The sequence below is a fragment of the Pristis pectinata genome, chromosome 7, assembly GCF_009764475.1.
Source record: "Pristis pectinata isolate sPriPec2 chromosome 7, sPriPec2.1.pri, whole genome shotgun sequence".
Lineage (NCBI taxonomy): Eukaryota > Metazoa > Chordata > Chondrichthyes > Rhinopristiformes > Pristidae > Pristis > Pristis pectinata.
In genome coordinates, this window is record NC_067411.1 from 22,946,501 (window position 1) to 22,971,885 (window position 25,385).

The 25,385-nt window shown below is 39.1% G+C and overlaps 1 protein-coding gene across 1 annotated transcript in view; it reads right to left on the bottom strand.

The window, feature by feature from the left end:
• Positions 1-25,385, bottom strand: part of jmy (junction mediating and regulatory protein, p53 cofactor) — an 85,012-nt gene that overhangs the window by 33,840 nt on the left and 25,787 nt on the right. Inside the window, exon 3 of the mRNA XM_052020676.1 lies at positions 4,177-4,327. Coding sequence (XP_051876636.1) covers positions 4,177-4,327 — 151 coding nt within the window. The remainder of the gene's footprint in view (positions 1-4,176; positions 4,328-25,385) is intronic.

The following is a 25,385-nucleotide window of genomic DNA, read 5'->3' on the forward strand; positions in this document are numbered from 1 at the left end:
CCAGAGGGTGGTAAATCTGTGAATTCATTACTATGGAGGGCTGTGGAGGCCAAGTCATTGGGTGTATTTGAGGCAGAGATTGAAAGGTTCTTGATTGATAAAGGGATTAAGGGTTATGGGGAGAAGGCAGAAGAATGGTGTTGAAAAAAAATTTCGTCAAGATTGAATGGTGGAGCAGACTCAATGGGCCGAATAGCCTAATCCTGTTCTTATCTCTTATGGCCTTATTAGCCACCCTCCAGTTTTCTGGTACTTCACCTGTCGCTAACGATGATGCATACATCTCAGCCAGGCTTCCACAATTTCTTCTCTATGTTCTTGGATATACCAGATTAGGACCTAGATATTTACCCACCTTCATATGTTTTAAGACATCCAGCACCTCCTCTGCTGTAATGCAGAATATCCTGAAGACATTCCCATTAACTATCTCAAGTTCTAGTCTTCATGTCTTTCTCCACAGTAAAAACAGAAGTATTCACTGAGGACCTCACCCATCTCCTGTGGTTCCACACAGATGTCCACTTTGAGGGGCCTCATTCTCTCCCTAGTTACTCTTTTTTCCCTTTACATGTCTCCTTGGGATACAAAATCTCTTTGGATTCTCCTTAATCTTCTCTGCCAAAGCTATCTCATGCCCTTTTTTTTTACCCTTCTGATTTCCTTCTTAAGTATACTCCTGAATCCCCTATACTTCTCCAGGGATTCACTTGATCCTAGCTGCCTGTAGGTCAGAGCAGTATTCACCAAGTTCAGCATCAAGCTCTGGTAAAACTGAAGTAAATGGGTATCCGGGGGGGGGGGGGGGGGGGGGGGGGGGGGGGTGGAATTCTCCACTGACTGCTATCATAGCTAGGGGCTAGGGTCAAAAGATGGTGGTTGTGGTTGTTGAAGGTCAATTATCTGAGACTCATTTGTTTCAGGAGTTCCACAAGGCAACATTCCAAGCCTAACCATTGTCAGCTGAAGTAGGGATGTTCACTGATGATTATATGATGTTCAATACCATTTACAAATGGTTAGAAAATAAAAGAAGCTCTTCAGGACAAAACAGTCTACCCGAATCACATCACATCCACTCCCTCCAGCACTGCGAATGCAGCTATTATTATCTTGTTACTATCTTCAAAAATGCACTGACATTGCTCTTCAAAGCTACTGCAAAAACACCTCTAAGGACACAAGTGAACACCACCACCTGAAAGTTCTCCTCCAACTCAGTATTCCAGTTTGGAAATGTATCACCATTCGTTCATCATCTTGATCAGTCACACATTTGATCTAGGCATGCACATGCTGTTAACTAATGTAAGAAAAGTCTACTAGAGCCAGCATATCTCTAATCAGTCACTTATAGAGTCATTGCCAAAATAATAATGTGACCTTGCATTAAGCTGAAGATAATACTGCTCTATGATAGATTTCCTACTAAAGCAGAACCTTCTGACATATTGCCCCTAGGTGATATTCTAGAAGAAAGATCACCTGCAAGTTAAAGTCATAGAATACAGAAAAAGACCCTTCAAGCTCATTAAGTACTTACCCATGCAAGCACTGTGTCCTATATTCTAACTAATCTATGGGTGAAAAAGTCTTCTTCAGATCTCCACTAAACCCCTAACACCTTATCCTAAATGTATATCCTCTAGTTTTGGATACATCTGCTAAGGGGAAAAGTTTCCTACTATCTATCCCAACTATACTCATAATTTGAAAAATTCATTCAAATTGCTCAGACAGGATCACCTCCAAACAAAACCATGCTAACTATCTGATTACTCCCTTCCTTGCTAAGTGCAAATTAATCCTGTCCATCAGAATCTTTGCCAATAACTTCCCTACACAGACATTAAATTTCCCTACAATCAATGATCATTGATCATCTGCTTTTTCCTCTAGCCACAAATCACCACATCCATAATGCCAAATATAAGCTTGCCAGAAGCCTCTAATCAAAACATCACCACAGGTACAGCCAAAGAACATTTTGAACAGTTCAATTTCAGCTCAATTGTTTGAATTCAGCCAAAAACTCAAAAAGAAAAGCATACTGACAGTCAAATTGAAAAAGATTTACCAAGAACAATGGATACCTTTAGGCAATGCTAGTAGGACACACACCAGGCTGTTCTTGCCTGACACACGAGTTTAGAGTACTAGCAAGTTGGACACTACAGCTGTTAAAAGTAACATTTGGATCCTTAGCCAAGCAAAGAACACTCATCTGCATGATTTCAGGCAGCTGTAACACCTAAAGGGTGCAAATGAAAATTACTCTATTGGCACAGTACTGACATGTCCTCTGGGTGCTAACAAGGGCTGGCTGCCTATATAACCCTCTGTACATTTTCCAGATTACAGTGAACTGTGGCTTACATGCATGGTACCAGTTTATGTTCTATTACCCACCTTAGTAGCAAAAAGAATTTCAACTGAAATGGAAAATGAAATCGAACAGAAAGATGATCAAGACTGTCTATAATTTTGAAATAATGAGATCTAGGAGTTTAATCCTATGTCAAATGATCACCAGCGACTTTGCAAAAACATTTAAATTGGAAAGGTCTCAATTTAGAATATTGCATAATTAATGCTTTAGGTCAACGATCTCTCTCAGAATGGTCATTTTGATGAAACAAACATTAACCTGAAATTTTAATTCTCACTTCTCTTTACAGATGCTGTTTTATCTGCTCAGCATTTGCAGCAGTTTCTCTTATCAAATTACCATTCTTTAACTCTCTGCAATAGGCTGAATTGTGTTGGCATCAATCACACCAGCATTTTAGCCCCTCGAAGTGAAGAAACTGCTAGACTTTCATGTATGTGCTGAGAGTCTGGGACTTATCACAGGCTCACGGGGCTGAACCAATCTCCCCACCAATGGACTCTTGATGGAATGGTCTAGTACAAAAACTGGCAGTTCTAAAGTTACAAGGGTCTTTCAGCATAGGATTCTAAGGACAAAACCCACACGTTGAGCAAGATCACTCCTTTTATTATGTCTGAGAAATGAAAATAATGGGGCACATTTTACCACTGCCCTGAGATTGCTTGCTGGTCGTCCATGAGCTAAACTTCAGCTCCAACTTGGCCTCCAGCACAGAGTTCCAATGGAACAGCTCCCAGCACTTCAGTATGGTGGTCTCAGCACAAACAGCTAGTTGGTCTCAAAGAAACTATTTTGACAACCATGGAGACCCTGACACCTACTTCCTAGAACATCAAATGTCAAAACCGTCCATGTGGTTGTATCTTTAAAAAAAGGTTAAAAATATTAAACATGCTGCTTAAAAATTAAAGAACTGTTACTATTTTTTTCAATGAAATGATGAAAAGCATACCCACACACAATAAAATTAATAAAACAGTAAAACACAACTGCTTACCTTTTCTCTCATTTATATGAATGGGGACTGCTCTGCTTGCACTAGTTTCAGCTCAGTGCAGGCAAAAGACACAGATTTCCCAGCCCACGAAGATCATACTGCCACCACAGGGGCAGTGAGCAGCAAGTTAAAAATGTCACTGCCAACTTAGATTGAAAATAGTACTCCAAAATGGGACTTCCATGAGAATGTGCAGCTAGGTTCCAACATTAAAACTGGTTGGAGGGGCAAAAGATCTGCCCCAACAAAATAAAGAACTAGGCATGTTTCTAGGTTAGCAAGACAACTAAGCAGATGCTATAACACATTAAGAAAGTTCAAATCTAGCTTGAGCTGAAGAGATCAGCTCTATTCAGCAGCCTGATTTCCAGAGAATAAGAATGGTTGATGTGAAAGAAAATAGATATTGGCATACTGTTGATGCTTCAGAAACATAACCGTAGATTAAATCTTAACTTCAAAATACTTGTTTTGAGCATATATGTATATATATCCTGGACTGGCTGTGAAAAAAAAAGTACATGTGCATCCTCAGCTTTATCAGAACAAGATTTAAAAGAGGCAAAAAACATTTTCTCACTGTTGATATTGAGAATCAGAAAATTTATGAGCTACATGACACCAAAAGCTATGTTTTAAAAAATCTTATGTGCACAAAATCAAACATCCAAACATCTATGATCATCTGCCTGAAATTTGTTGTTTTGTGATTCAAATTCCTTTCTACATCCAGATGCAATACAGGACAAGGCCTATGATTAATTAATGGAGAATTTAGGTTAACCACCTTTCTGAGCTTTGGCTGTGATCTCAAAGTACTTCACTGTCAAATCCTGTATAGACAGTACAGCTCTCTGTGCTTTTCTTTGCCAATCAGAATCTTCTTTCTTCAAACTTTCAATTCTGCGTGGGCCAAGATAATCATTCTCCAGTGAGATCTGTACAATAAAACAAATATATTTTGATTTTAAAAGACAAATGAAGTATTTGTGTCAAGAATGGATTTCAGCATAATTATGATATTGAACATGAGGAGGAGCTTCAAAAAGTATTTAGCATTGTTATAAAACTTTGAACTGCTGACTCAAGCTTTTACATTTCCAACTCACAGTCACAATGTGGAACAGTGCAGCACAAGAATAGGCCCTTTGGCCCACAATGTCTGCAGGGAACATGGTGCCAAATTAAACTAAATCTCTTCTGCCTGTACATGATCCTTATCCCTCCATGCCCTGCATATTCATGTGTCTAACAGCCTCTTAACCACCACTATTGTATCTGCTTCCACCACTCCCCCTAGCAGCTCGTTCCAGGCACCAACCACTCACTGGGCAAAAAAATTTGGCTCCCCCCCCCCCCCCCCCATCTCCTTTAAACTTTTCCCCTCTCGCCTTAAATACACGTCGTCTCATACCTGACATTTCTTCCCTGGGATAAAGTTTCCGAGTGTGCACCCTGTCTATACCTCTCAATTTTATAAACTTCCATCCGGTCTTCTCAGCCCCTTACACTCTAGAGAAAACAACCCAAGTTTGTCCAACCTCTCCTTAAAGTTCACACCCTTTAATCCAGGCAACATCCTGATAAACCCCTTCTGCACACTTTCAAAGCCTCCATATCCTTCCTATAACAGGTTGACCAGAATCGCACTCAATAAAAAAGATGAAAGACAGAACTATAAATATAAATTAATAATACCGCAAACTGATCCCATCACAAACCATTACCAGTTAGAAGGTGTAAGCATCCTCAAGCTCAAAGTATATGTACATATGTATGGGCACAATCTACAACTGTAATGATGAATGGTTTTACAAAATTCAAGTGGACAGTGCAAGAGTATTTCACATTATGTATATTACATCTTATACATAAAGATACAACAGAAAATATTTAATGTTATAAGATTCATACAATACTTACAAGGGACCAGTAAGTCCAGTGGAAAAGCATTCAAATTCTAAATCAGAAAATTGTTGGCTAGAGCCCATCTGATTTCATTGATCTAAATAATGCAGTTCTTATTCAAACTGCTAGATAAAAGAAAAGGGAGAAGTAGGTTTCTTCAGCATGGTAGAAATTAAAGACAAGCCTACTGACTTTAACTTATTTTGCCTTCTAGCCATTTAGAGGGGTAATAATGGAAAATGCCAAAGAAAGAAAGAGGTAAATCAGTGCTGGGGGTATAGGGGAATGAGAGAGATAAACATTGGATAGTAAGGAGTGGATTATGCATGTTCCTAAAAAATTAAGTTCCAGTGATGTTGCAAAAACAAAATCACAAAAGGCAAAGATAGATGAAGGAAGACATATGATCAATGTACTTCATCTTGTCAGAGAAAGAACCTGTAAGTACCACCACAATCTAGTCACAGCATCCATCTATTTTATGAACAATTCAAGCTTTCAGCTCCTCTACTTTAAATCAGAAGACCACTGCATTCATTAATCACTCTGTGCTTAGAAACACTTACTACACCTAACCCTATCTTTGTTTTTGAAAAGGAAATGACAAATGTCTTGCAGTTGAGGTCAAACTTGGAAACACTACACAGGATTAGAAGTTTTCTTTTACACTTGGTTGCTTATGGACATTACTGCCTAGATACTGAAAGGCACTTATGAAGGTGCTTTAAACAGTCAGCTTATGGCAGGTCAATCATTTTGTTCAAGGACACACTAGGAAATTCACAGTGCACCTGGCCCAAGTCAAAGTATGTAATTGAAAAGCAAAATGCTGTAGGTACTGAAAATCTGAAATAAAAACAGAAAATGCTAGAAATATTCAGCAGGCCAGGCAGTAATCGTGGAGAAGGAAACAAGTTACCATTTCAGAATGATGACTTTCAGACTTCTGACATTAACTCTAGTTTCTCTTTCCAGCTATTGAACTGGCTTTCCACTATCAATGCCTTCTGTGAAGCATACAAAAGAAACGTGACCAATTTCTAGGCAGTCTTCTCATACACCTCTTTTCAGGCTGTAGTGCCCAAGAATTTCTAACATTTGTTTTATATCTCAGAACAGACACATCATCTTTCTTTTCATCATATGACTGTTTCAACAGTGCCTTGTTAAAACACAACTAATTGCAATATCCATGCTATAGTCAAACAGGAGCTCATAACCTCAGCTTCAAAGCCTCAATCTTAATTATTTTCATATCCATGATCTAAGGATTTCCATTACTTTAACAGTTACCCATGAAAGACTAATGGTTACAAAGTCACCAGGCTGACTTGTATTCTTTCCTAAAAAGAGGTCCTAAAAATATTTTCAAATCCAGTTTCATTCCATTAATTTATGGAAAAATGGAATCCTTAACTTTAGGTCCCTAATACATTTTTTTTGTTCCTTGGCCACTGATTCCATTTCACTCCGTCGTATCCATATAAAAATAAACAAGCCTCTTCACAACCTTGGTGTCAAATCTTAATACACATCAGTGACATTAAACTCTATTTCCAGCTCTGTAAATTGAGACAAATTTGTGCCATTTTAATTCATCTGCTGCTGAAAAACTCATCTATGCCTTTGTTACCTCAAGAATAAACTATGTCTAAGTACTCCTGATGAGCAATTCATACTCTAACCTTCATAAACATAGGCAGTAGAGCTCTGCGTGACGTCTATGTCTTAACTTACACCAAGTCACATTCATATATTTCATGTGTGACTGATAATAGAAATTGTCTCTAGATTAGGCATTTTCATCCTTGTTTGCAAATCTCTCTATGGTCCTTCCCTATCTCTGCATTCTTCCCCAGCCAATTAATTCTCCAAGATACTGGCTTTCCTGCAATTCTGGGCCTCATCCCTCAATTAAATCACATCAGTAGTGGCAGCAATGCTTCAAAGTTAAAACCATAAATTCTGGAACTAGCTCCATGAATCTCTTCACTTTTCTGCCTTTTCCTCCCCCTTCTTCATGACTAAGAATTTATTTTATGTCCAAGCATTTGGTCATTTGCTACAATATCTTAAGTAGATCAGTGTCAGAATGTTTGCTAATGCTTTTGTGAACCATCCTTGGGATACTTTGGTATATTTGGTACATAAAAAAGTTATTCTCATCTTCTGTACAGTCCTTGCTACTTAAGTTGGACACAATGACATTAACATGATTTGCCTACATTACATATTCCACAGTTTATACAAATCAATATGAATTTTAATAACCCTGTACAGCTGAATAATTGGATTGTTTTCTTAAAAAATTCTAAGAATTGAAGGTTAAGCTAAGAGCTCTTGCACAATATTTAGGAAATACAAAATGTGACTATCATTTTGGCATCTCTCCTTGGCTTACTTTAAAAATCTAAGGAATGAAAACCGGCTCCCCTCCTATCTTTGTTCACAATTTCTTCAAATAGCTTCAGTATCAGTTAGCACCATGTAGAGTTTATTAAGTATAGTTGCTCATTACATGTTAAGGTGGTTAAAATAACTTACTTGAAACTCTTTCCTCCCTAAATTAGCCAGTAAGATCAATCTGAAGTAATCAGTGACTTTGCAGATGACAGTAAATGGTTAGTTTTATTTGCCCAATTAAATATAGATGTTTTAGTTGGTGGGGACTGTATTCAAACACTTGGTAATACAGCTCAGCACTATATTTTTCCTTTGTTAATTGGTACTTTGCATTATATGAACAAGTAGGTGTAGCTTCCACACTATCAGATTTTTCAGCCTCTCCCATGATTCCGAACCAGGTTTTCTCTTTCCACAATTTGTAAAGTACCAGTGGGATGCATTTACATATGGAAATGCACTTTTTAGAAATGGCACTTTGAATAAGAGACAATTACTTCATTTGCTTCTTAGCAAATTTTTACGACTGCATGGTCACATTGTTACAAATCGTATATTCTGTTGTGTAGCTGGCATGCAGGAAATGTGAGTCATAACTGGTGAAATAAGAAAACAATTGTCACAAGTAAGATACTGGACAAGTATTCCAGAGGCCTGAGAGGTGATGACTAATGATTCCCAAGGCTGTTAAATCCAACAGTATATAATAAGCCAGATCTAGTTAATGGCCTAAGATATAGAATTGTTTATGTATAGAAATTAATGCAGTTCTTGATAGGGAGAAAATACAAACTGTCATTAAGATATTAGACTTGGGTAAGGCTGATTTCAATGAAATGTGACAATAAACTGGAAAAAAAAGATGATGATGGATGAAGTGACAGAAGACCAGTGAGAGATGCTCAAAAGATAATTCAATGTGATACAGAATCCATTTATTACTCTTGGGGGCAAAACATCTATTATTCCAACAAGTGCCACAAGCAACCAAAAAGTAAACTTAAAAGTTAAAACTAGAGAAAAAGCACATTAAGATTAAAAACTAGTGCAAATCAGGCCAAAAGGGAGATGCAATGAGTACACAGTGGCAAAACATTCATGAACTATAAAAAGCAAGAAAAAGTACCAAAAAATTTTTGCAACTGTGTTCAGAAAGTGTTCTTGAAAACTGACAATGGGGACAATGCACATGAATAAAGAATGGCAGGTATGATGAATAACTTATTTGCATTGGTATTTACAGCAAAGAGAATACCATACCAGGTATCCAAGAGAATGAATACTGAATTAGAGGCAGAGACCTATCAAAATTAATGTGAAAAATTACAGTAGAGGCAGTCCCCAGGTTATGGAAGGTCCCATTCCTGAGAACTGTTCATAAGCCGATTTCTCCTTAAGTCAGAAATGTCCGTTTTCTGTAGTAATCCATATTGTATCACTTTACATATACTTGCTATAATTCTTTCATTTCATTGAATAAGCACCCTAACTCTACCAATAATTAAACTAATGGAATAAATACTGTATCCATTAGTAAAATAAAATTAGAAAAAATGTATGGGAGAATGTGTGTAAAGTCGGATTTCCCAAGTCAGGTCATTCATAACCCAGTGGAGCCCTTGTACTGAAAATTATAGATCGTGGAATGATAAATTACAAGGTCAAGATGATTTCCATACCACAATTTCAAAGGAAATTGCTGAGAATGTTCCAAAGTTCTATCGATTTAGGAACTTTCCTTAGATCAGAAAACTGGATATGTCAATCCCAGTTTGAGGCAAGGTGAGAAAGAGACCAGGGTATTACATAATACTAACCAGAACCAAGCCCAGTGAGCAATTATTACCTAATATCAGAAAATTGCTAAAGGTCTATACTTAAGGATAGAGTTAATTAACACATTGAAAATTTTCAGCTGATCAGAAAGAGCAAGAAAAGTGTAGGTCTTGTCTATTAAACCAGATTGAATGTTTTTTTTGAAGCAGCAGAAATGTCATCTTATTCTTAAACAGTCCCTTGGGATTGAAGACGATTTGCTTCCACTCTAGTTCTGTAGTGACTGATAAGATTAACATAGAAACCATAAACTCTTCCACGGAAGTGGCCCGATGGGGCAGACTGGTGGGTAGTTTATGAGGTGGTGTTCTGCTTCCAATGCTTATGCTGGGCTTCAGCATGCTCATGATTCAAAGACTGGAGGTTCCCTGCACCATCCTCAATGGCTGTTTTCTGCTTTGAGCAGTTGTGGGCCAGGGATTCCTACGGGTCTGTGGGGATTTGTATATTTTCCAAGGAGGTATTGAGAATATCCTTGAAACATTCCTCTGTCCATTCCAATGACAGAACTTAGAATAGAGTGTTTGCTTCAAGATTCTGGTGATGTCAAGTGAATGACGTGGCCTGCTTAATAGTGTAATTAGGGTCTTAATGCTGGGATATTGGACATGGAAGGCATGACTTTGGTTCATTTATCCTGCCAATGGATTTGGAGGATTTTGCAGTGACACTATAGGTGGCATCTTTCTAATGCCTTGACATGCCTGGTGAAGGTAGGCCAAATCTCAAAAGCACTCAGTAGGGCAGGGATTACTGCTGCCTAGTCTATGCATTTTATGCCAGGGTTGAGGTCTTGATCTTTAAGCACTTTTTCTTAGTCAGCCAAAGGCTATACTGGCACAGTGAAGGCAATAGTGAATTTCATCATTGACGTCTGCCTTCACTAACAGGAGACTACTGAGATATGCACATCAGGGTCAGATATTAACTGCAAAGCACATCCTCTCTTATGCAGCAATACATGAAGCAAAGACGACTTTGAACTCGTCCTGCGAGAACACGCAAACACTGTGCACTGTAGCTCAACAACTTGCCATAGGTTAATAGTTTTCCATAGATTAGCTCTAATCCAGAGGGAAGTGCAAGCAAGATGAGAAAGACTGAAAAGTGACTGGGCAATGATACAATTTTGCTCGACACCAATGTTCACTGAGATTGGCTCATTTACATCTGTTGGTTAGGTAGTTTCTGCAGGCAGCCAAATGCAAGGTTGATGCTTCACAGTCCCTTCCAAATGACAGAGTTAAAAGCCTTAGAGAAGTCAAAAAGACCACATACAACAGCTGTATTTCTCTTGTAGCTTGATAAAGACCACAAGTGCTTCTAGATGGATGGAATTACTTGCAGTACCTAAATACAAACCTTTTAGAAATCATACAGGTTACTGTGCATTTCAGAGTTCTGCAATCTTTCACCAATTAAATATACTTCTTTTTCACTTTTTCCTTGACAAAAAGGACAATTTCATTTTCTTCCACATTCACCATTGCCAGTCTTGGTCACTTACTTAACCATTGTTATCCATTTGTAAGCTTTTCTTTTTATAATTCATCTTCACAACTTACTTTCCTACCTGTCTTTGTGTCATCAGTAAACTTAGCAACCATACTTTTAATGACTTCATTATTTGTGACGAAGGGAGTGCAACAAATTTTACCTAATTGACTCCTGGAACATTTTCATATTATACTTTCATGTTTTCCTTACTACATAGGAAGTCATTCAGCCCACTGAGTCTCTATGCTGGCTCAATTCCACTCCACCACTTATTTTGCAGCAACACAATTCTCTCTCATATACACAACGTTCAACCCACATTCCAAATCTTCTGCCACCCACCTACATTATGAGCAATTTACAGTAGCCAATTAAACTTGGGATGGGGGGAATTTATCATTTGAGGGATGACTGTGCTCTTGATGGCAAGCACATCTTCCTAAGGCAAGGAGACCAAAATTGTACAAAATATTGAGTGAAGTCTCACCAAGGTCCTATATAATCCAGCAAGACTTTTTTGCTCATATTCAAAAATTCTTGTTTAAAAAAAGGCTAATGGAAGAGGATGTAAAGAGGCTTAAGGAGAAATGGATATGTACATGTACAAGAACATGTCAGATAGAACACAATGCAGAAAAACAAGAAATTATCCATTTTAGTGCACGGAAAAGCAGAGTGTTTGTTAAATAGTGCAAGACAGGATGGTGTTGATGTTCAAAGGGAGCTGGATGTGAAGGCCAACATGCAGGGGCAGCAAGTGCTTAAGAGGGCAAATGGTGAGCAGATTTAAAAATTTGGGAGTTAGAAAGTTTCATTGTAGTTGTTTAGGGAATTGGTGAGACCTGGAGTAATGTGTATAGTTTTGATCTCCTTACCTAAAGGAAGTATACTTGACACAGATGGAGTGTAGTGAAGATGCACTAGACCAGCTGCAGGGATGGCATACAGGAGGGATTGAGTAGAGAAGAAAAATGAGAGGAATGTCATCAAAACATACAAAATTCTCAAAAGGGCTTGTCACGTTAGGTTAGATGCTTCCCAAGCTGAGGAGACTAGTATCTGGTGGGGGGCTAGAATAAGGGGGTGGCCATTTAGAATGGAGCCAAGGAGAAATTTCTTCACTCAGGAGGTTGCTAAACCTTTGGAATTCAGTAACTCAGAAGGCTATTGGTGCTCAGGTCATTGTATTAATTCAACACAAAGATTGATACATTTCTGGACATTAAGGGAATTGAATGATAGGGGGACAGTGCAGAAAATTGTACAAAGGTGGAAGATCAGTCAAGATCTGAATAAATTACAGGCAAAATTAAAGGGGGAAAATGGGATTGCTTTATGAGCCAAATGTCTGAACGGTCTCCTTCTAGGTCGTAAGGAAAAATGGAATGGTGGAGCAGGCTCAAAGGAACTCTTGCTCTTATTTCTTACGTTATAGGTCTATGCTTTCTTCGGTTTAGAAGAATGAGACATGGCCTCATTAAAATGTACAAAATTCTTTCAGGGGTTAACAGGGTAGATGCAGGAAAGATGTTTTGCTGGCTGACATGTCTAGAAGCAGGGGTTATGGTCTCAAACTGTATGTGGGTTATTTGGGGCTGGGATAAGAAGAAATTTCTTTACCCGAGGCTGATAAGTCTTTGGAATACTCTGCCCAATAGGGCTTCAGTTGCTAAATTTACTTAAGAGAAAGATCAATGGATTTTTGTAATATAGGGATTTGGAGTTAAAGCAGGAAAGTTGTGCAAAAGTACCAAATCAATCATGATCTTACTGAATGGCAGAGCAACCACAAAGTACAAAGGATTAAATGATCTACTCCTACTTCTTATGTTCTTAGTCTGCTTAATCTAATTTGCCAAGCAGCAGCATTGGCAGAAGGGCAACCAGAAACAGTTTCTTGCTTGACCAGTCAATGACTTGTTCAGTGTTGAAAGTTGACATATTTTAAAGAAACAAATTCACACAAGCACAGTGATTACAACTCACAAATGAACAGACCTTGCAGCAAAGCATGTATAATACTAATAGTTATTGTTGAGACCATTCTTAGATCATTTCTTAACAAGTTATAGAACACATTAAGCATTGCCTGAAATTATTCAAGTTTCATTTATAAACTATTAATGTATTCCAGCCAGGGCCTAACACTTTGACTTAAATTTATTTTCATCTACCATTGTCTGTCCATGTCACTCATGTCTCAAAGTTTGTTACTATCCTATTCATTGGACATAACAATTTTAAGTTCTTGTCATCATGAAACTTTCAAATCATGCCCTGCTGACAGAGAAAAGAAGTGGTCCAATCCCAGCCCAGAGGCATCATTCTATACCTCATTCCAGTTTGAAAAACAACTGTCCCCCACTACTCACAGGTTTCGGTCCCTTAACTGATTTGTATCAATGCAGATGCATTTAATGTTATAGGTTTCAATTTTGCTTTTTCATGGTACATTCTTGAAAGACAGATGAAAATGCAGTTGGTGTTCATAAGCTCTTTGTTAATTCTACAAAGAATAAAATTAGTCAAACACAATTTGCCTTCAACCACTCCATGCAGCTATTCATATTTTCCAAGGTAAATTTTGTTCCCTGTTAATATCTCTAAATGTTTCCCCATCACTTTTATTAGACTGACTGGCCTGCAACTGCTACTTGTATTATTCTCCCATTTTGTAAAGTGGTGTAACATTTACAAACCTCCAGTCCTCAGATACTGCTCCAACATCTAAAGAGATTACGAAGGTTGTGTTCAGAACTTCTGTCATTTCTACCCTTACTTCCTCAATATCCTTGAGGCATCAGATCAAGACTGGGTGGTTTTTCTATTTGAGTACTGCTGAGCTTTAAGGAAGCCCATTTTTATCCTACCTAAATTCTCTACTGCCTCCTCCTTCACTTTGACTTTGGAAGCACCCTTTCTTGGTGAAGACTAATAAAGTATTCACTTGGCTCCTCACAGAACATAACAGCACAGTACAGGCCCTTCAGCCCACAATGTTGTACCGACATTTTATCCTGCTCTAACCCTTCCCTCCCACATGACCCTCCGTTTCTCTATCAGTTATGCCTTTGATCTCCAACTGATAATTAGTCTGTGACTATCCTTTTATTGTTTATGCATTTAGAAAAGATTTTTGAATTCTTTTCTATGTTATTAATTTATTCTCAAAAACTCTATTAGCCCCCCCTTTTTTTTAAAAAAATAAAAATACCTCTATACTTTCCATGGAGAAAAGCAGGCAGTCAATGTTTCGGGTCAGGATCCTTCTTCAGGATGGAAGATAAGAAAAGGGGAAGCCCAATATATCGGAGGGAAAAGCAGAGCAGTGATAGGTGGACAAAAGAGGGGAGGTGGGGTGGGCACAGGGTGGTGAGAGGTAGATGCAGGTAAGAGATAGTGATAGGCAGCTGCGTGGGAATGAGGGGAGAGCTGATCCACTGGGGGATGGGTCAAAGGTAAGGAGAGAGAGGAAAATAAAACATTTCATCCCACCAGCCTACACATCATTCTCCGCCATCTCCAATGGAACTCCATTACCCAGCATATCTTCCCCCTCCCCACCCTTTTATGCCTTTCGCAGGGACCGCAACTCCTCAGTTCACTCCTCCCCCCCAGCCCGGGAACTTTCCACTGCCCCCGCCATAGGTGCAAAACCTGCCCCTACACCACCTCCATCCAGGGACCCAAACAGTCCTTTCAGAGAGAGATTCACCTGCACCTCCCTTAATGTCATCTACTGCATTCAGTGCTCCAAGTATGGCCTCCTCTACATTGGTGAGACCAAACGCAGACTAGGTGACCCTTTCACAGAACACCTGTGCTCTGTCCGTAACTGCAATCTGCATCTCCCCATTGCCAGTCACTTCCACTCCCCCTCCATCACTGATATGTCAGTCCTCAGCCTCCTCCACTGCCAGGAGAATTCCAAGTGCAAACTGGAGGAATAGCACCTCATTTTCCGTCTTGGAACCTTGCAGCCTAAACAGCATGAACATTGAATTGTCCCACTTTAAGTAAGTGCTCCCCCCCACCATTCTTCTTCTCTTCTTCCCTTTTCTAGCCTCTCTTTTTTCCACCCCCCTTTTTTCCCTTTCTCTTTCTCTCCTTACCTTTGACCCATTCCCCAGTGGATCTGCTCTCCCTTCCGCCCTTGCACCTGCCTATCATTATCTCTTGAAGAAAAATTTATCTTGATTCCAGTTTTTCATCTAGATTCCAGCATCTGCAGTCCTTTGTTTCTCTCGTATCACTATCTCTTACCTGCATCTACCCATCACCATCTTGTGCCTACCCCACCTCCCCTCTTTTGTCTACCTATCACTGCTCTGCTTTTCCCTCCTATATATTGGGCTTCCCCTTTTCCCACCTTGAGTCCTGAAGAAGGGTCCTGACCCAGAACGTTGACTGCCTACTTTTCTCCATGGATGTTGCCTGACCTGCTGAGCTCCTCCAGCATCAGTGTTTTTCATCTTGATTCCAGAATCTGCAGTCCTTTGTTTCTCTATACTTTCCATATTCAGTTTGGTTCTCGAGCCTATTACAAGCCTGACATTTATCATGTCTCTTCTTTATTTTGATCAATATCTGTATAAGTATATAGGAAACATTGAATCTCCTTCCTCCTCCTCATGAGAATGCATCTGGTCTCCTCTTTGAAGTCCTCAAATTTGTAATTTAGTTAAACATTTACAAAAATATCTTTTCCTTGTAGTCACAATCAATCTCCATTCTGAAAAGTAAACAAATTTCCTTGAACATTGATCTTAAGGGTTCATTTGCCTAGATTCAAAAATACTACAATCTTGATCACTTCAAAAATACTACAATCTTGATCTCTTCAAAATAAAGAAAACACTTTCCCCCAGAGGTAATCAGTTCTTCCTATAAAAAGCAAAAACTATTTCAAGAAGCACAGAAAAGACACCTATGACAGAAGTGGTATTGCACCTGTCAGCTTCATAACACGCCACAGAATGATTACCCAATTTTTAAAGAATAAAGTTGCGAAACGCCAAGTCTAGACATGGGTTACAGAAGCTACAGCTAATGATTAAAGATCCCTGCAGGGTTTGTTTGGAAAATACCATGTCTGTCAGGAAGCTGATGTTGTCATTAACCATCACCTACTGAAGTAACTTTTCACACAATTGTGTCAATGGAAGCCAGGCTTTCTTGGAATAATTCCTTCTTCATTTTCATTTGCTATTACATTTGTTTTCAAATTTCATTCCTTTCCTATCAGGGAACTGATGCAGTTTAACAACAGTTTCTTTTCCCCCCAAAAAAATCATACTCGATTTAGGATTTAGTTATAAACCTCCCTTCATCTAAGCATATTTTTCAACTTCAATGTCTCAGCATTAACCTGCTAAGGTGGATCATCCATCTGGCCTTAAGAGGTTATTCAATGGGGTTAAAAGCAGGGAAGTGGGCAATCCACTCCAGCAATTTGCCATAGCCAGGAAGTAAAACTGGAAATCACAGACAGTCCATGACAATTCAAAATTGTTATTTGCACCACAAGTGTTGTTGCACAATAAACAGCAATGGAGTTTGCAAAGGGTAGTTGCACAAATAACACCAACAGAAATTTATTTTTTAAATAAAATTCTTGGAGGTGTCATCAGGACTCCTGTCTCCTACTAGATTATCACTTTTGGTTCCAACTTGTTTTATTCAAATTGCTCAAAATTTCAGATTCTTAAGCACCATGTCAAATGACACAAGGTGAGAATTTAATTTTCTTGATTCTAATTATTTGATAATTCTTTTTAAACTCGAGTTTTATCAGAACTGGCTTTGTTTACAAAATTCATGAATGGAAGACACTGATTTTTTAAAAAAAACGGGTTAAGTAAAATTTAAGGCATATTGCTCTTTAATCCTTCAGTTTTGACTGATGTCTGTGACAATGCAGCCAAGGCTAATTTCCCATTGCTGAGGCTACTGCAACTGATTATATTTGGAATAAAGTATTTTGATTGCACTGGAAACATTGGTGAACGTTCAGCTATGCTAAAACCTAATATTAAAATGATGCAAAATGCAACTATTCTTGTTAAAGGGCTCATCGAAACAGTGAAATGCATCTTTGCATAGAAGTCCTGATGAAGGATCTCGGCCCAAAATGTCGTCAACTGTTTATTTCCCTCCATGGATGCTGCCTGACCTGCTGAGTTCCTCCAGCACTTTTTGTGTATTGCTCCAGATTCCAGCATTTGCAGAATTTTTTATGTCTGTGTCTGCATAGAATGTTCTGGAGGCAGCCCGCGAGCAAAGAGCATCATATTTATATCATCTGGCTCTGGCTTGCTGCAACTTTAATCGTCCTGCCAGGGAATGAAGATAAGAGAGTGCAGATGCTGGAATTTAAAAGAAAAATCAGAATGTTGAAAGAACTCAGCATGTCAGTCAACATCTGTGGGGGCAAAAGGTGCAAGTTTATGTTTCGGATCAAGACCCTGCATCAGGACAGAGGGAATGGGAAAAATTGCCAGTGTATAGCACTACGTTGGCAGGAGAGGAGGGCAGAAGGACAGAAGCTGACAGATGAAAGGTGGAACCGGACGGGAAGGGGATGATGGGTACCTAAAACCTAGGTTGGGGGGAGGGGATGGGAGGGATGAACAAAAGAAAAAAACTAGGTGGACAGGTGGATGCGTGTGTGAAGAGAGCACGGAGGTTGTGGGTTACCTGAAATCGGAAAATTCAATATGCATACTACATCTCATGTTCTGCTTGAGTAGCTCACAACTCCATAATGTGAACATTGAATTTCAATTCCAGGTAACCCACACTCCCAGCACTCTCCTCCCATAGACACCTCCCCACCTGGTTTTCTTCACCTCTCCCATCACTGCACCACCCCCCTCCACCCCAAACCTGGTTCCATCTACCCATCATCCCCTCCCCATATAGTTTCACCCATCAACTACCAGAATTTATCCTACCTCCCCACATTATGTTATACACTGGCAATCTTTTCTGTTCTGGTAAGGGTAATGTTCTCGAGGTTGTAGATATCAAGAGAGAGGATGTGTTGAAGTTGTTAAATAATATCAAGACGGATAAATCTCTGGGGCCTGATGGGATTTTCCCCAGGCTGCTTTGAGAGGCAAGGGAGGAGATTGCTGAACCGCTGGTAAGGATCTTCGAGTCCTCGTTGTCCACGGGGATGGTGCTGGAGGATTGGAGGGTGGCGTATGTTGTCCCCTTGTTCAAAAAAGGTAGTAGGGATAGTCCAGGGAATTACAGACCAGTGAGCCTTACGTCTGTGGTGGGTAAGCTGTTAGAAAGGATTCTAAGGGATAGGATCTATGAACACCTGGAGAATAATGGACTGATTAGAGACAGCCAGCATGGCTTTGTGAAGAGAAGATCTTGCCTCACAAGCCTGATAGAGTTCTTTGAGGAGGTGACGAGGAAGATTGATGAGGGTAGTGCGGTGGATGTGGTCTATATGGATTTTAGTAAGGCATTTGATAAGGCTCATGGTAGGCTTCTTCAGAAGGTCAGAGGCCAAGGGATCCAGAGAAGCTTGGCTGTGTGGATTAGGAATTGCCTTGCCTGTAGAAAGCAGAAGGTTGTGGTGGAAGGAGTGCCCTCGGATTGGAGGGCAGTGACTAGTGGTGTCCCGCAGGGATCGGTTCTGGGACCTCTACTTTTTGTGATATTTATAGATGACTTAGATGAGGGGGTGGAAGGCTGGGTTAGTAAGTTTGCGGATGACACTAAGATCGGCAGTGTTGTGGAGAGTGTGGAGGGCTGTCGGAGCTTACAGAGGGATATTGATAGGATGCAGAGCTGGGCTGACAAGTGGCAGATGGAGTTCAATCCGGAGAAGTGTCAGGTGGTACACTTTGGAAGGACAAACTCCAGGGCAGAGTACAGGGTAAATGGCAAGGTACTTGGCAGTGTAGAGGAGCAGAGGGATCTGGGGGTTCATATTCACAGTTCACTGAAAGATACCTCACAGGTGGATAGAGCAGTTAAGAAGGCCTATGGGATGTTAGCTTTCATAAGTCGCAGGATTGAGTTTAAGAGCCGCGAAGTGGTGATGCAGCTTTACAAAACTCTAGTTAGACCACACTTAGAGTACTGTGTTCAGTTCTGGTCGCCGCATTATAGGAAGGATGTGGAGGCGTTGGAGAGGGTGCAGAGGAGATTTACCAGGATGCTGCCTGGATTAGAGCGTATGGAATATGAGGAGAGGCTTAAGGTGCTAGGGCCTTATTCACTGGAAAGGAGGAGGATGAGAGGAGACATGATAGAGTTATATAAAATATTGAGAGGAATAGATAGATTAGACAGTCAGCGCCTCCTTCCCAGGGCACCAATGCTCAAGACGAGAGGGCATGGCTTTAAGGTTATGGGTGGGAGGTTCAGGGGAGATGTCAGGGGGAGGTTTTTCACCCAGAGAGTGGTTGGTGCATGGAATGCACTACCTGGGGTGGTGGTGGAGGCAGATACATTGGACAGGTTCAAGAGTTTGTTGGATAGACACATGGAGGAATGTGAGATAGAGGGATATGCAGGAGGAAAGGTTTAGATAGTGTGAGGGTGGTTTGATGGACGGCACAACATGGTGGGCCGAAGGGCCTGTTTTGTGCTGTATGGTTCTATGGTTCCGTCTCAGTTCTGATGCATGGTCTTGACCCAAAACTCTGACATACACCTTTTGCCTCCACAGATGCTGCTTAACCCACTGAGTTCTTCCAGAGTCCTGTTTTTGTCCTGCCAAGGAGATAGACACATTCCTATATGGATTAACAAAAAAAAAGGTCGAGTACACAACCATGCATTTTGCAAAACAGTTTTTATAGTGCTATTTGTGGATTTGCACTTCAAGCAGTGTAAAACTTTACTTCCAGAGAGACTCAGTTCATTCATTCCAGGATTAAAGTCATGCCCTAATGCCAGATTTATGCAGCAGATTAGCAAAGGGAATTCATGTCTTATATAAAAATGGTCTATTTTCCTTCTAAATGGTCAAATCAATTAGATGATCAATATCCTAATTATTTAAAAAAATAAATTGTATAAAAGGTCATCAGTCTTCTGTAGAGCAAGAATTATGCCTGCAATGCGATCCAGCTTGATGAATTTTTTTTAAACCAAAACTGATCCCTGCACAAGAATTACAAGACTAATCAAAGGACTTAAATTACAAGCCAAGCAAAAGTGATTATTGAGTGGTATCTGAGCCCAATATTATATTGCAGCATGTATTGGTAAATTACCTACCCTCATTCTCTGAATCAATTACATAAGAAAAGCTAATGCTGCTAATGGTAATTTGGCTCAGTTGCATCTTTCTTTTCAATGCTATTTATTGATCAATTAAGCTGATTAAAATAATTAAAACATGTAGATACTTATATATTTTTACAATTAAGAGTTTTTCATACATTGCAAGCTTTTACAAAGCTCACAACAAGGTCAGTTTAATACCTTAGAAAGTGAAGGCAGGAGGAATTGATACTTTTACAACACAAGGTCTCTCACATTGATCATTAATTGCCAAGGGCACCATGTCCAGTTGGCCTTGAAACAAGAATTGCACGACTTTGTGTGGCTGCAGTTGCACCTGAGAATGTGGGAGCAGGCCCCATGTTTGTCTTGTTCAGTCAATTGTTTACAAATCCAAGAGAATGTATATGCAGGAGATATGGGAAGATATCTGCATTTTCAATGCAGGAACCTAAACGAGAAGGAGCCCATCTTATGTACATGTCTCCCTGTAACAGGATGCAATTAATTTACCAATTGACATAACCATTCCTCAGACTCCAAGATAAATTGAGGCAGTTAAGCAGAGACTCTGAGAATCAAAGATTAAAAAAATGGGAAGAGGATGAAAATTAGGAGAGGAAAAGGATGGAAGGAGGATGTACTGAACACCTGAGACATAACAAAGTGGACCAAAATAAGATATCAGTTTCTACCGTAATGCATATGCTGCAACTGCATGCCTAATACAACTTTGATTCAAGAAAGTTCACTGTGAATCAGAATTGTCTTAACAGTCAGATCTTGAATTAAGCTTAAATCTCACAATTATTACAAATGATAACGTGTCTTTTCCTAATACCAAATAGTCTTTCTTTTCTGCCCTCAAAAAAAATTCAGACCAGTAATTTCTCTGCAGATAACACCTTGGTTTAGAGTTTAAAAATATGGGTGCAGACTACGTAAATACCTATACTTTATATTAAAATGGAACACCTTTTTTGCATTCTTAAATTTTTCAAGAAATTTTATCATTATGCATCCTTAAACTGTCAGATAGGAGAAAAATTAAAAACAGTGCTTCCACCAAAACTATTTAAATCAAAATCAAGTCATTAAAAACATAATACACAAAAATAGTCCCATCTAGTAAAACTAGAGCTTTACAAACTTAAAACTGTCAATATATAAAGAAACAAATATCAATAGGGTGTTTCATAACAAAATCTCAGCACTTCCTTACTGATTATTACTACCAAAATATGAATAGAATGACATTGAAATTATTGACATTACATAATTCTCAGATAATTCCCTAGGTTCTGAAATGGACTGTGGATTTGAAGGGAGCAAAGGTAACATCACTTTTCAAGAGTGAAACAGGGAAGTAAGTGAACTACAGATAAATTAGCTGGATCTCAGTTATTGGGAAAAACACTATTAAGGATGTAGTGATTAGTTAGAAAATCATATTGGACTAAATCATGTTGGCTTGATTTCAAACTGGGTGTTGTTGTTCAGTCATTCCCACACACCCTGGAATTGCTTCAAGCTATGATTGCATCTGTCACTTCATTCTGTGGTTGGACTCTACATGTAGTAAACTACAGAGTCCCACCTTCCTGGGATTACCCAGTTTTAAACTGAGGAACAGAAAAAAAAAAATCACCTCTCCAAACCTACACCAGTTCAAAATTCATTTGAATTTTCTGTCTGGAGAATTGAAGGTGGTTAGTGATCTTTTAAAAAATGTTACTTAGTTTCGTTTATATAAAATTTATATGTGAGTATTCTAATTTTTAAAATAATTTCCATCCTAATTATTTACATTGGATATCAGAGCCATTTAAAAACTGACGGTAAAAATGCATCAGATTTTGACAGTCTCTCTCTAGTTATATAAAAAAACCTTAATAACCAGCCATTATCTATCACCAAGGAAACTCTGCCATTGTCATCTTCTGGATACCTGCTCAAGCTGAATCAAGTGACATGCAATGTAAAAAGAGAGCTAGATCTTTTCTACTACAAGATCTGCAAGATTATTACAGATAGAGCTCAGCCAGCATCTGTTTTAGTTCTGATAATGGTGCCTTGCTGAAGAGAAGTACTATCTAATGATTTCATAGATGTCAAAGCTGTTGGACCTCTTTCCTGGCCAGTTTTCATTTAATACATACTACCTATTTTGTTACCTTACTCCCATTGCCCTTGTGTGCACCAAGTTCTATTACCAATTAATTATCAACCTTCAAAATCTTGTGGCAGTCTTCCTCAAGAATTGCACTGCTTCCTATTTAGTATAATCATTGTTAAATTCAGTACTTGGGCCATAGTACACCTCAAAGTCCATGCATGTCATTTATGTGAAAAAACAAACAGGCAGAGCAAAGCACAGTAGAGCAAAATATTGATCCTACCTATTAGAAAATGAAGTACCATAAAGGACTAGGGAATGTTTAAACTTTACAGAAATGCAAAAAAAACCCCAAAGAAATGACTTTGACAGTATAGGCAGCACTGAAGAAAATTCTGTAAATCATGCCAAACCAAAGTAGGAATAAAAATACACCAGTGCCAAATTAGAAATTTGCTAAATTATCAGGGATATTTGGAAGTTCTCCTCCAAAGGAACAATTTGACACACTGAGAAGATTGAGAATATGCATCTGGAAAAGAAAACCAGCAGGAAGATCTTTCAAGTTCAGCAGGCAAGTAAAAATATAAAATGAACTCCAACAGAGAGCAAATTCAGAAAGGGTGCATAATGGACTGCCTGTCAATCTTTAAAGATCCCTGCCTGGAATCATTTCAGAAAATACCAAATGCGATTTTGACAGTATTTTTTTAGGTTACAAAATAAGATCCTTCTGGGATGAGTGAACTCAGATAGTCAAACCGATTTGTCACTGTCTTTCTGCTGCATTTACAGCTGTTTCCAAGTCCAGTTTTAACAAATTTTGTCCATCAGCTTAAATTCTTACATATAATTGAAGGATTAACAACCTACATAGTATACTTATTGAAAATCTGAAGATGTAATTTCATTTCCCCAGTATAACCTACTTTTCAAGTTCCTGTAGGTTAAAATATAAACTTTTAAAATTAAATTAGGCAGATGATGCAAGTTTACTCTACAACAGAGGCTGTTCAAGATTTTCAAGCTTTTCCTGAAAGCTAACATAATATACACCAGTTTATATTTTCCAGGCTTTTCTCTGGGTTATTTTAACTACTGCAATTGTATCAGTTACTTTCAATCCTCAAGAATCTTGAATTTACCACACTTATAAACATTTCAGTTCAAATTTCAATTGTTTCAGTACCAATTGTCTTTGAGACTTCCAAGCTGCCTAAAAAAAGATGGCACAGTTGAGGAAGTAAAGGGTTAAGAAATTGTGACTGTACATATAACTAATGAAAAAATACCACGCAAGCAAGCCCCTGACTCAAGACCAGGTGGTTGGTCTTAAAACAATGAGTGTGATGGTTATCTTTGTATCTTAGGCTCCCCAATTGAAATTGGTGTAGCCACATTGTTTAAGTGTGTGACAAGAAATTGATGCCTGCTCCTTTGTATCGCGGAGACCTCCGATAAAGGCTCTGCATGAGAGTCAGAGGAGAATTCTCCCTTGCAGTATACTGCTAATAAATGCATTTTAACAGAATTAATCCGTGGCACTGAGAGATTTTGCAGCAGGCAGAAGTGGGAACTTAAAATTGGGATAACACAGTGGCACTACTGCTAGATCTGCTTCCTCACAGCTGCAGCAACCCAAGTTCAACCCTGATCTCCAGCGTTGTCTGAGTGGACTTTTGCACACTGTGCCCAAGTAAATTTCCTCCAGGTGCTCCAGTTTCCTCCATCATTCCAAAGGTACATTGGTAACTTAATTTGCCCCTCGTGTGTAGGTGAATGGTAGAATCTGGATGGAATTGATGGGAATGTGGGGAGAATTTTAAAAATGGGATTAGTGTAAATGAATAAAAAAATGAGATTAATGTAAATGGATGCTTGAGAGTCAGCATGGAGTAGATTGGCCAAAGGGTCTGTTTATTCTGTATGCGTTTAAACATTCTTTTTAAACTATTGTTGGTCCTTCCACAGTGATAGAAGAAAGGGGTGCTGAATTTTAACCCATTGACAATGAAGGAACAGTGATACAATTTCAAGTCATAATGTGATTCACATGGAGCAGAACCTGCATGTGGTAGTGTCCCCAAGTGCACGTTGGAAATTGTGGGTTTAGGAACTACTGTCTGAGTAATTGAGGCAGGTGACTGCAGTGCACTGTGTGTCAGTGGTAGAAATGAATGATTAGGGTAGTTGGGAGGTGTTAATCAAGCAGGCTGCTTCATCCCGAAAGCTGTTGGAGCTGCACTCACCCAGGCATATCCTTTCTCTTGAATTCAGTAGGCTCAAGATTACAGTAATTACTTAATGAATAAACAAAATTCTTTCAAGTGCACAAATGTTAAATCCATAGAAAAACAGCTGTTCCTCAATTTATGAAAGAGACACATTCCTGGAAAATGTTTTGATAATGAAATTTCATATATTAAAAAAGAGGCTGGAAAAATGCATAATGGGTATTTTGGTATGCATAATGTATTCTCCATGCACAGAGTGGCATATGTGCTATAGAGCAAAACAGCTTTGTAAATCAAAGACGCATACCCCAAAGAGTCAATGGCATTACAGTGAAAAACACAAGTGAACATTGATGAATGGAAGGAATGGAGAAGGTGAGGAGATATGGGATCCAAGGGGACATTGCAGTGTGGATCCAGAACTGGCTGGCCCATAGAAGGCAAAGAGTGGTTGTTGAAGGGTCGTATTCTGAATGGAGGTCGGTGACCAGTGGTGTACCTCAGGGATCTGTACTGGGACCCTTACTCTTTGTGATTTTTATAAACGACCTGGATGAGGAAGTGGAGGGGTGGGTTAGTAAGTTTGTGGATGACACGAAGGTTGGGGGTGTTGTGGATAGTTTGGAGGGCTGTCAGAGGTTACAGAGGGACATAGATAGGATGCAGAGTTGGGCTGAGAAGTGGCAGATGCAGTTCAACTCAGATAAGTGTGAAGTGGTTCATTTTGGTAGGTCAAATATGTTGGCGGAA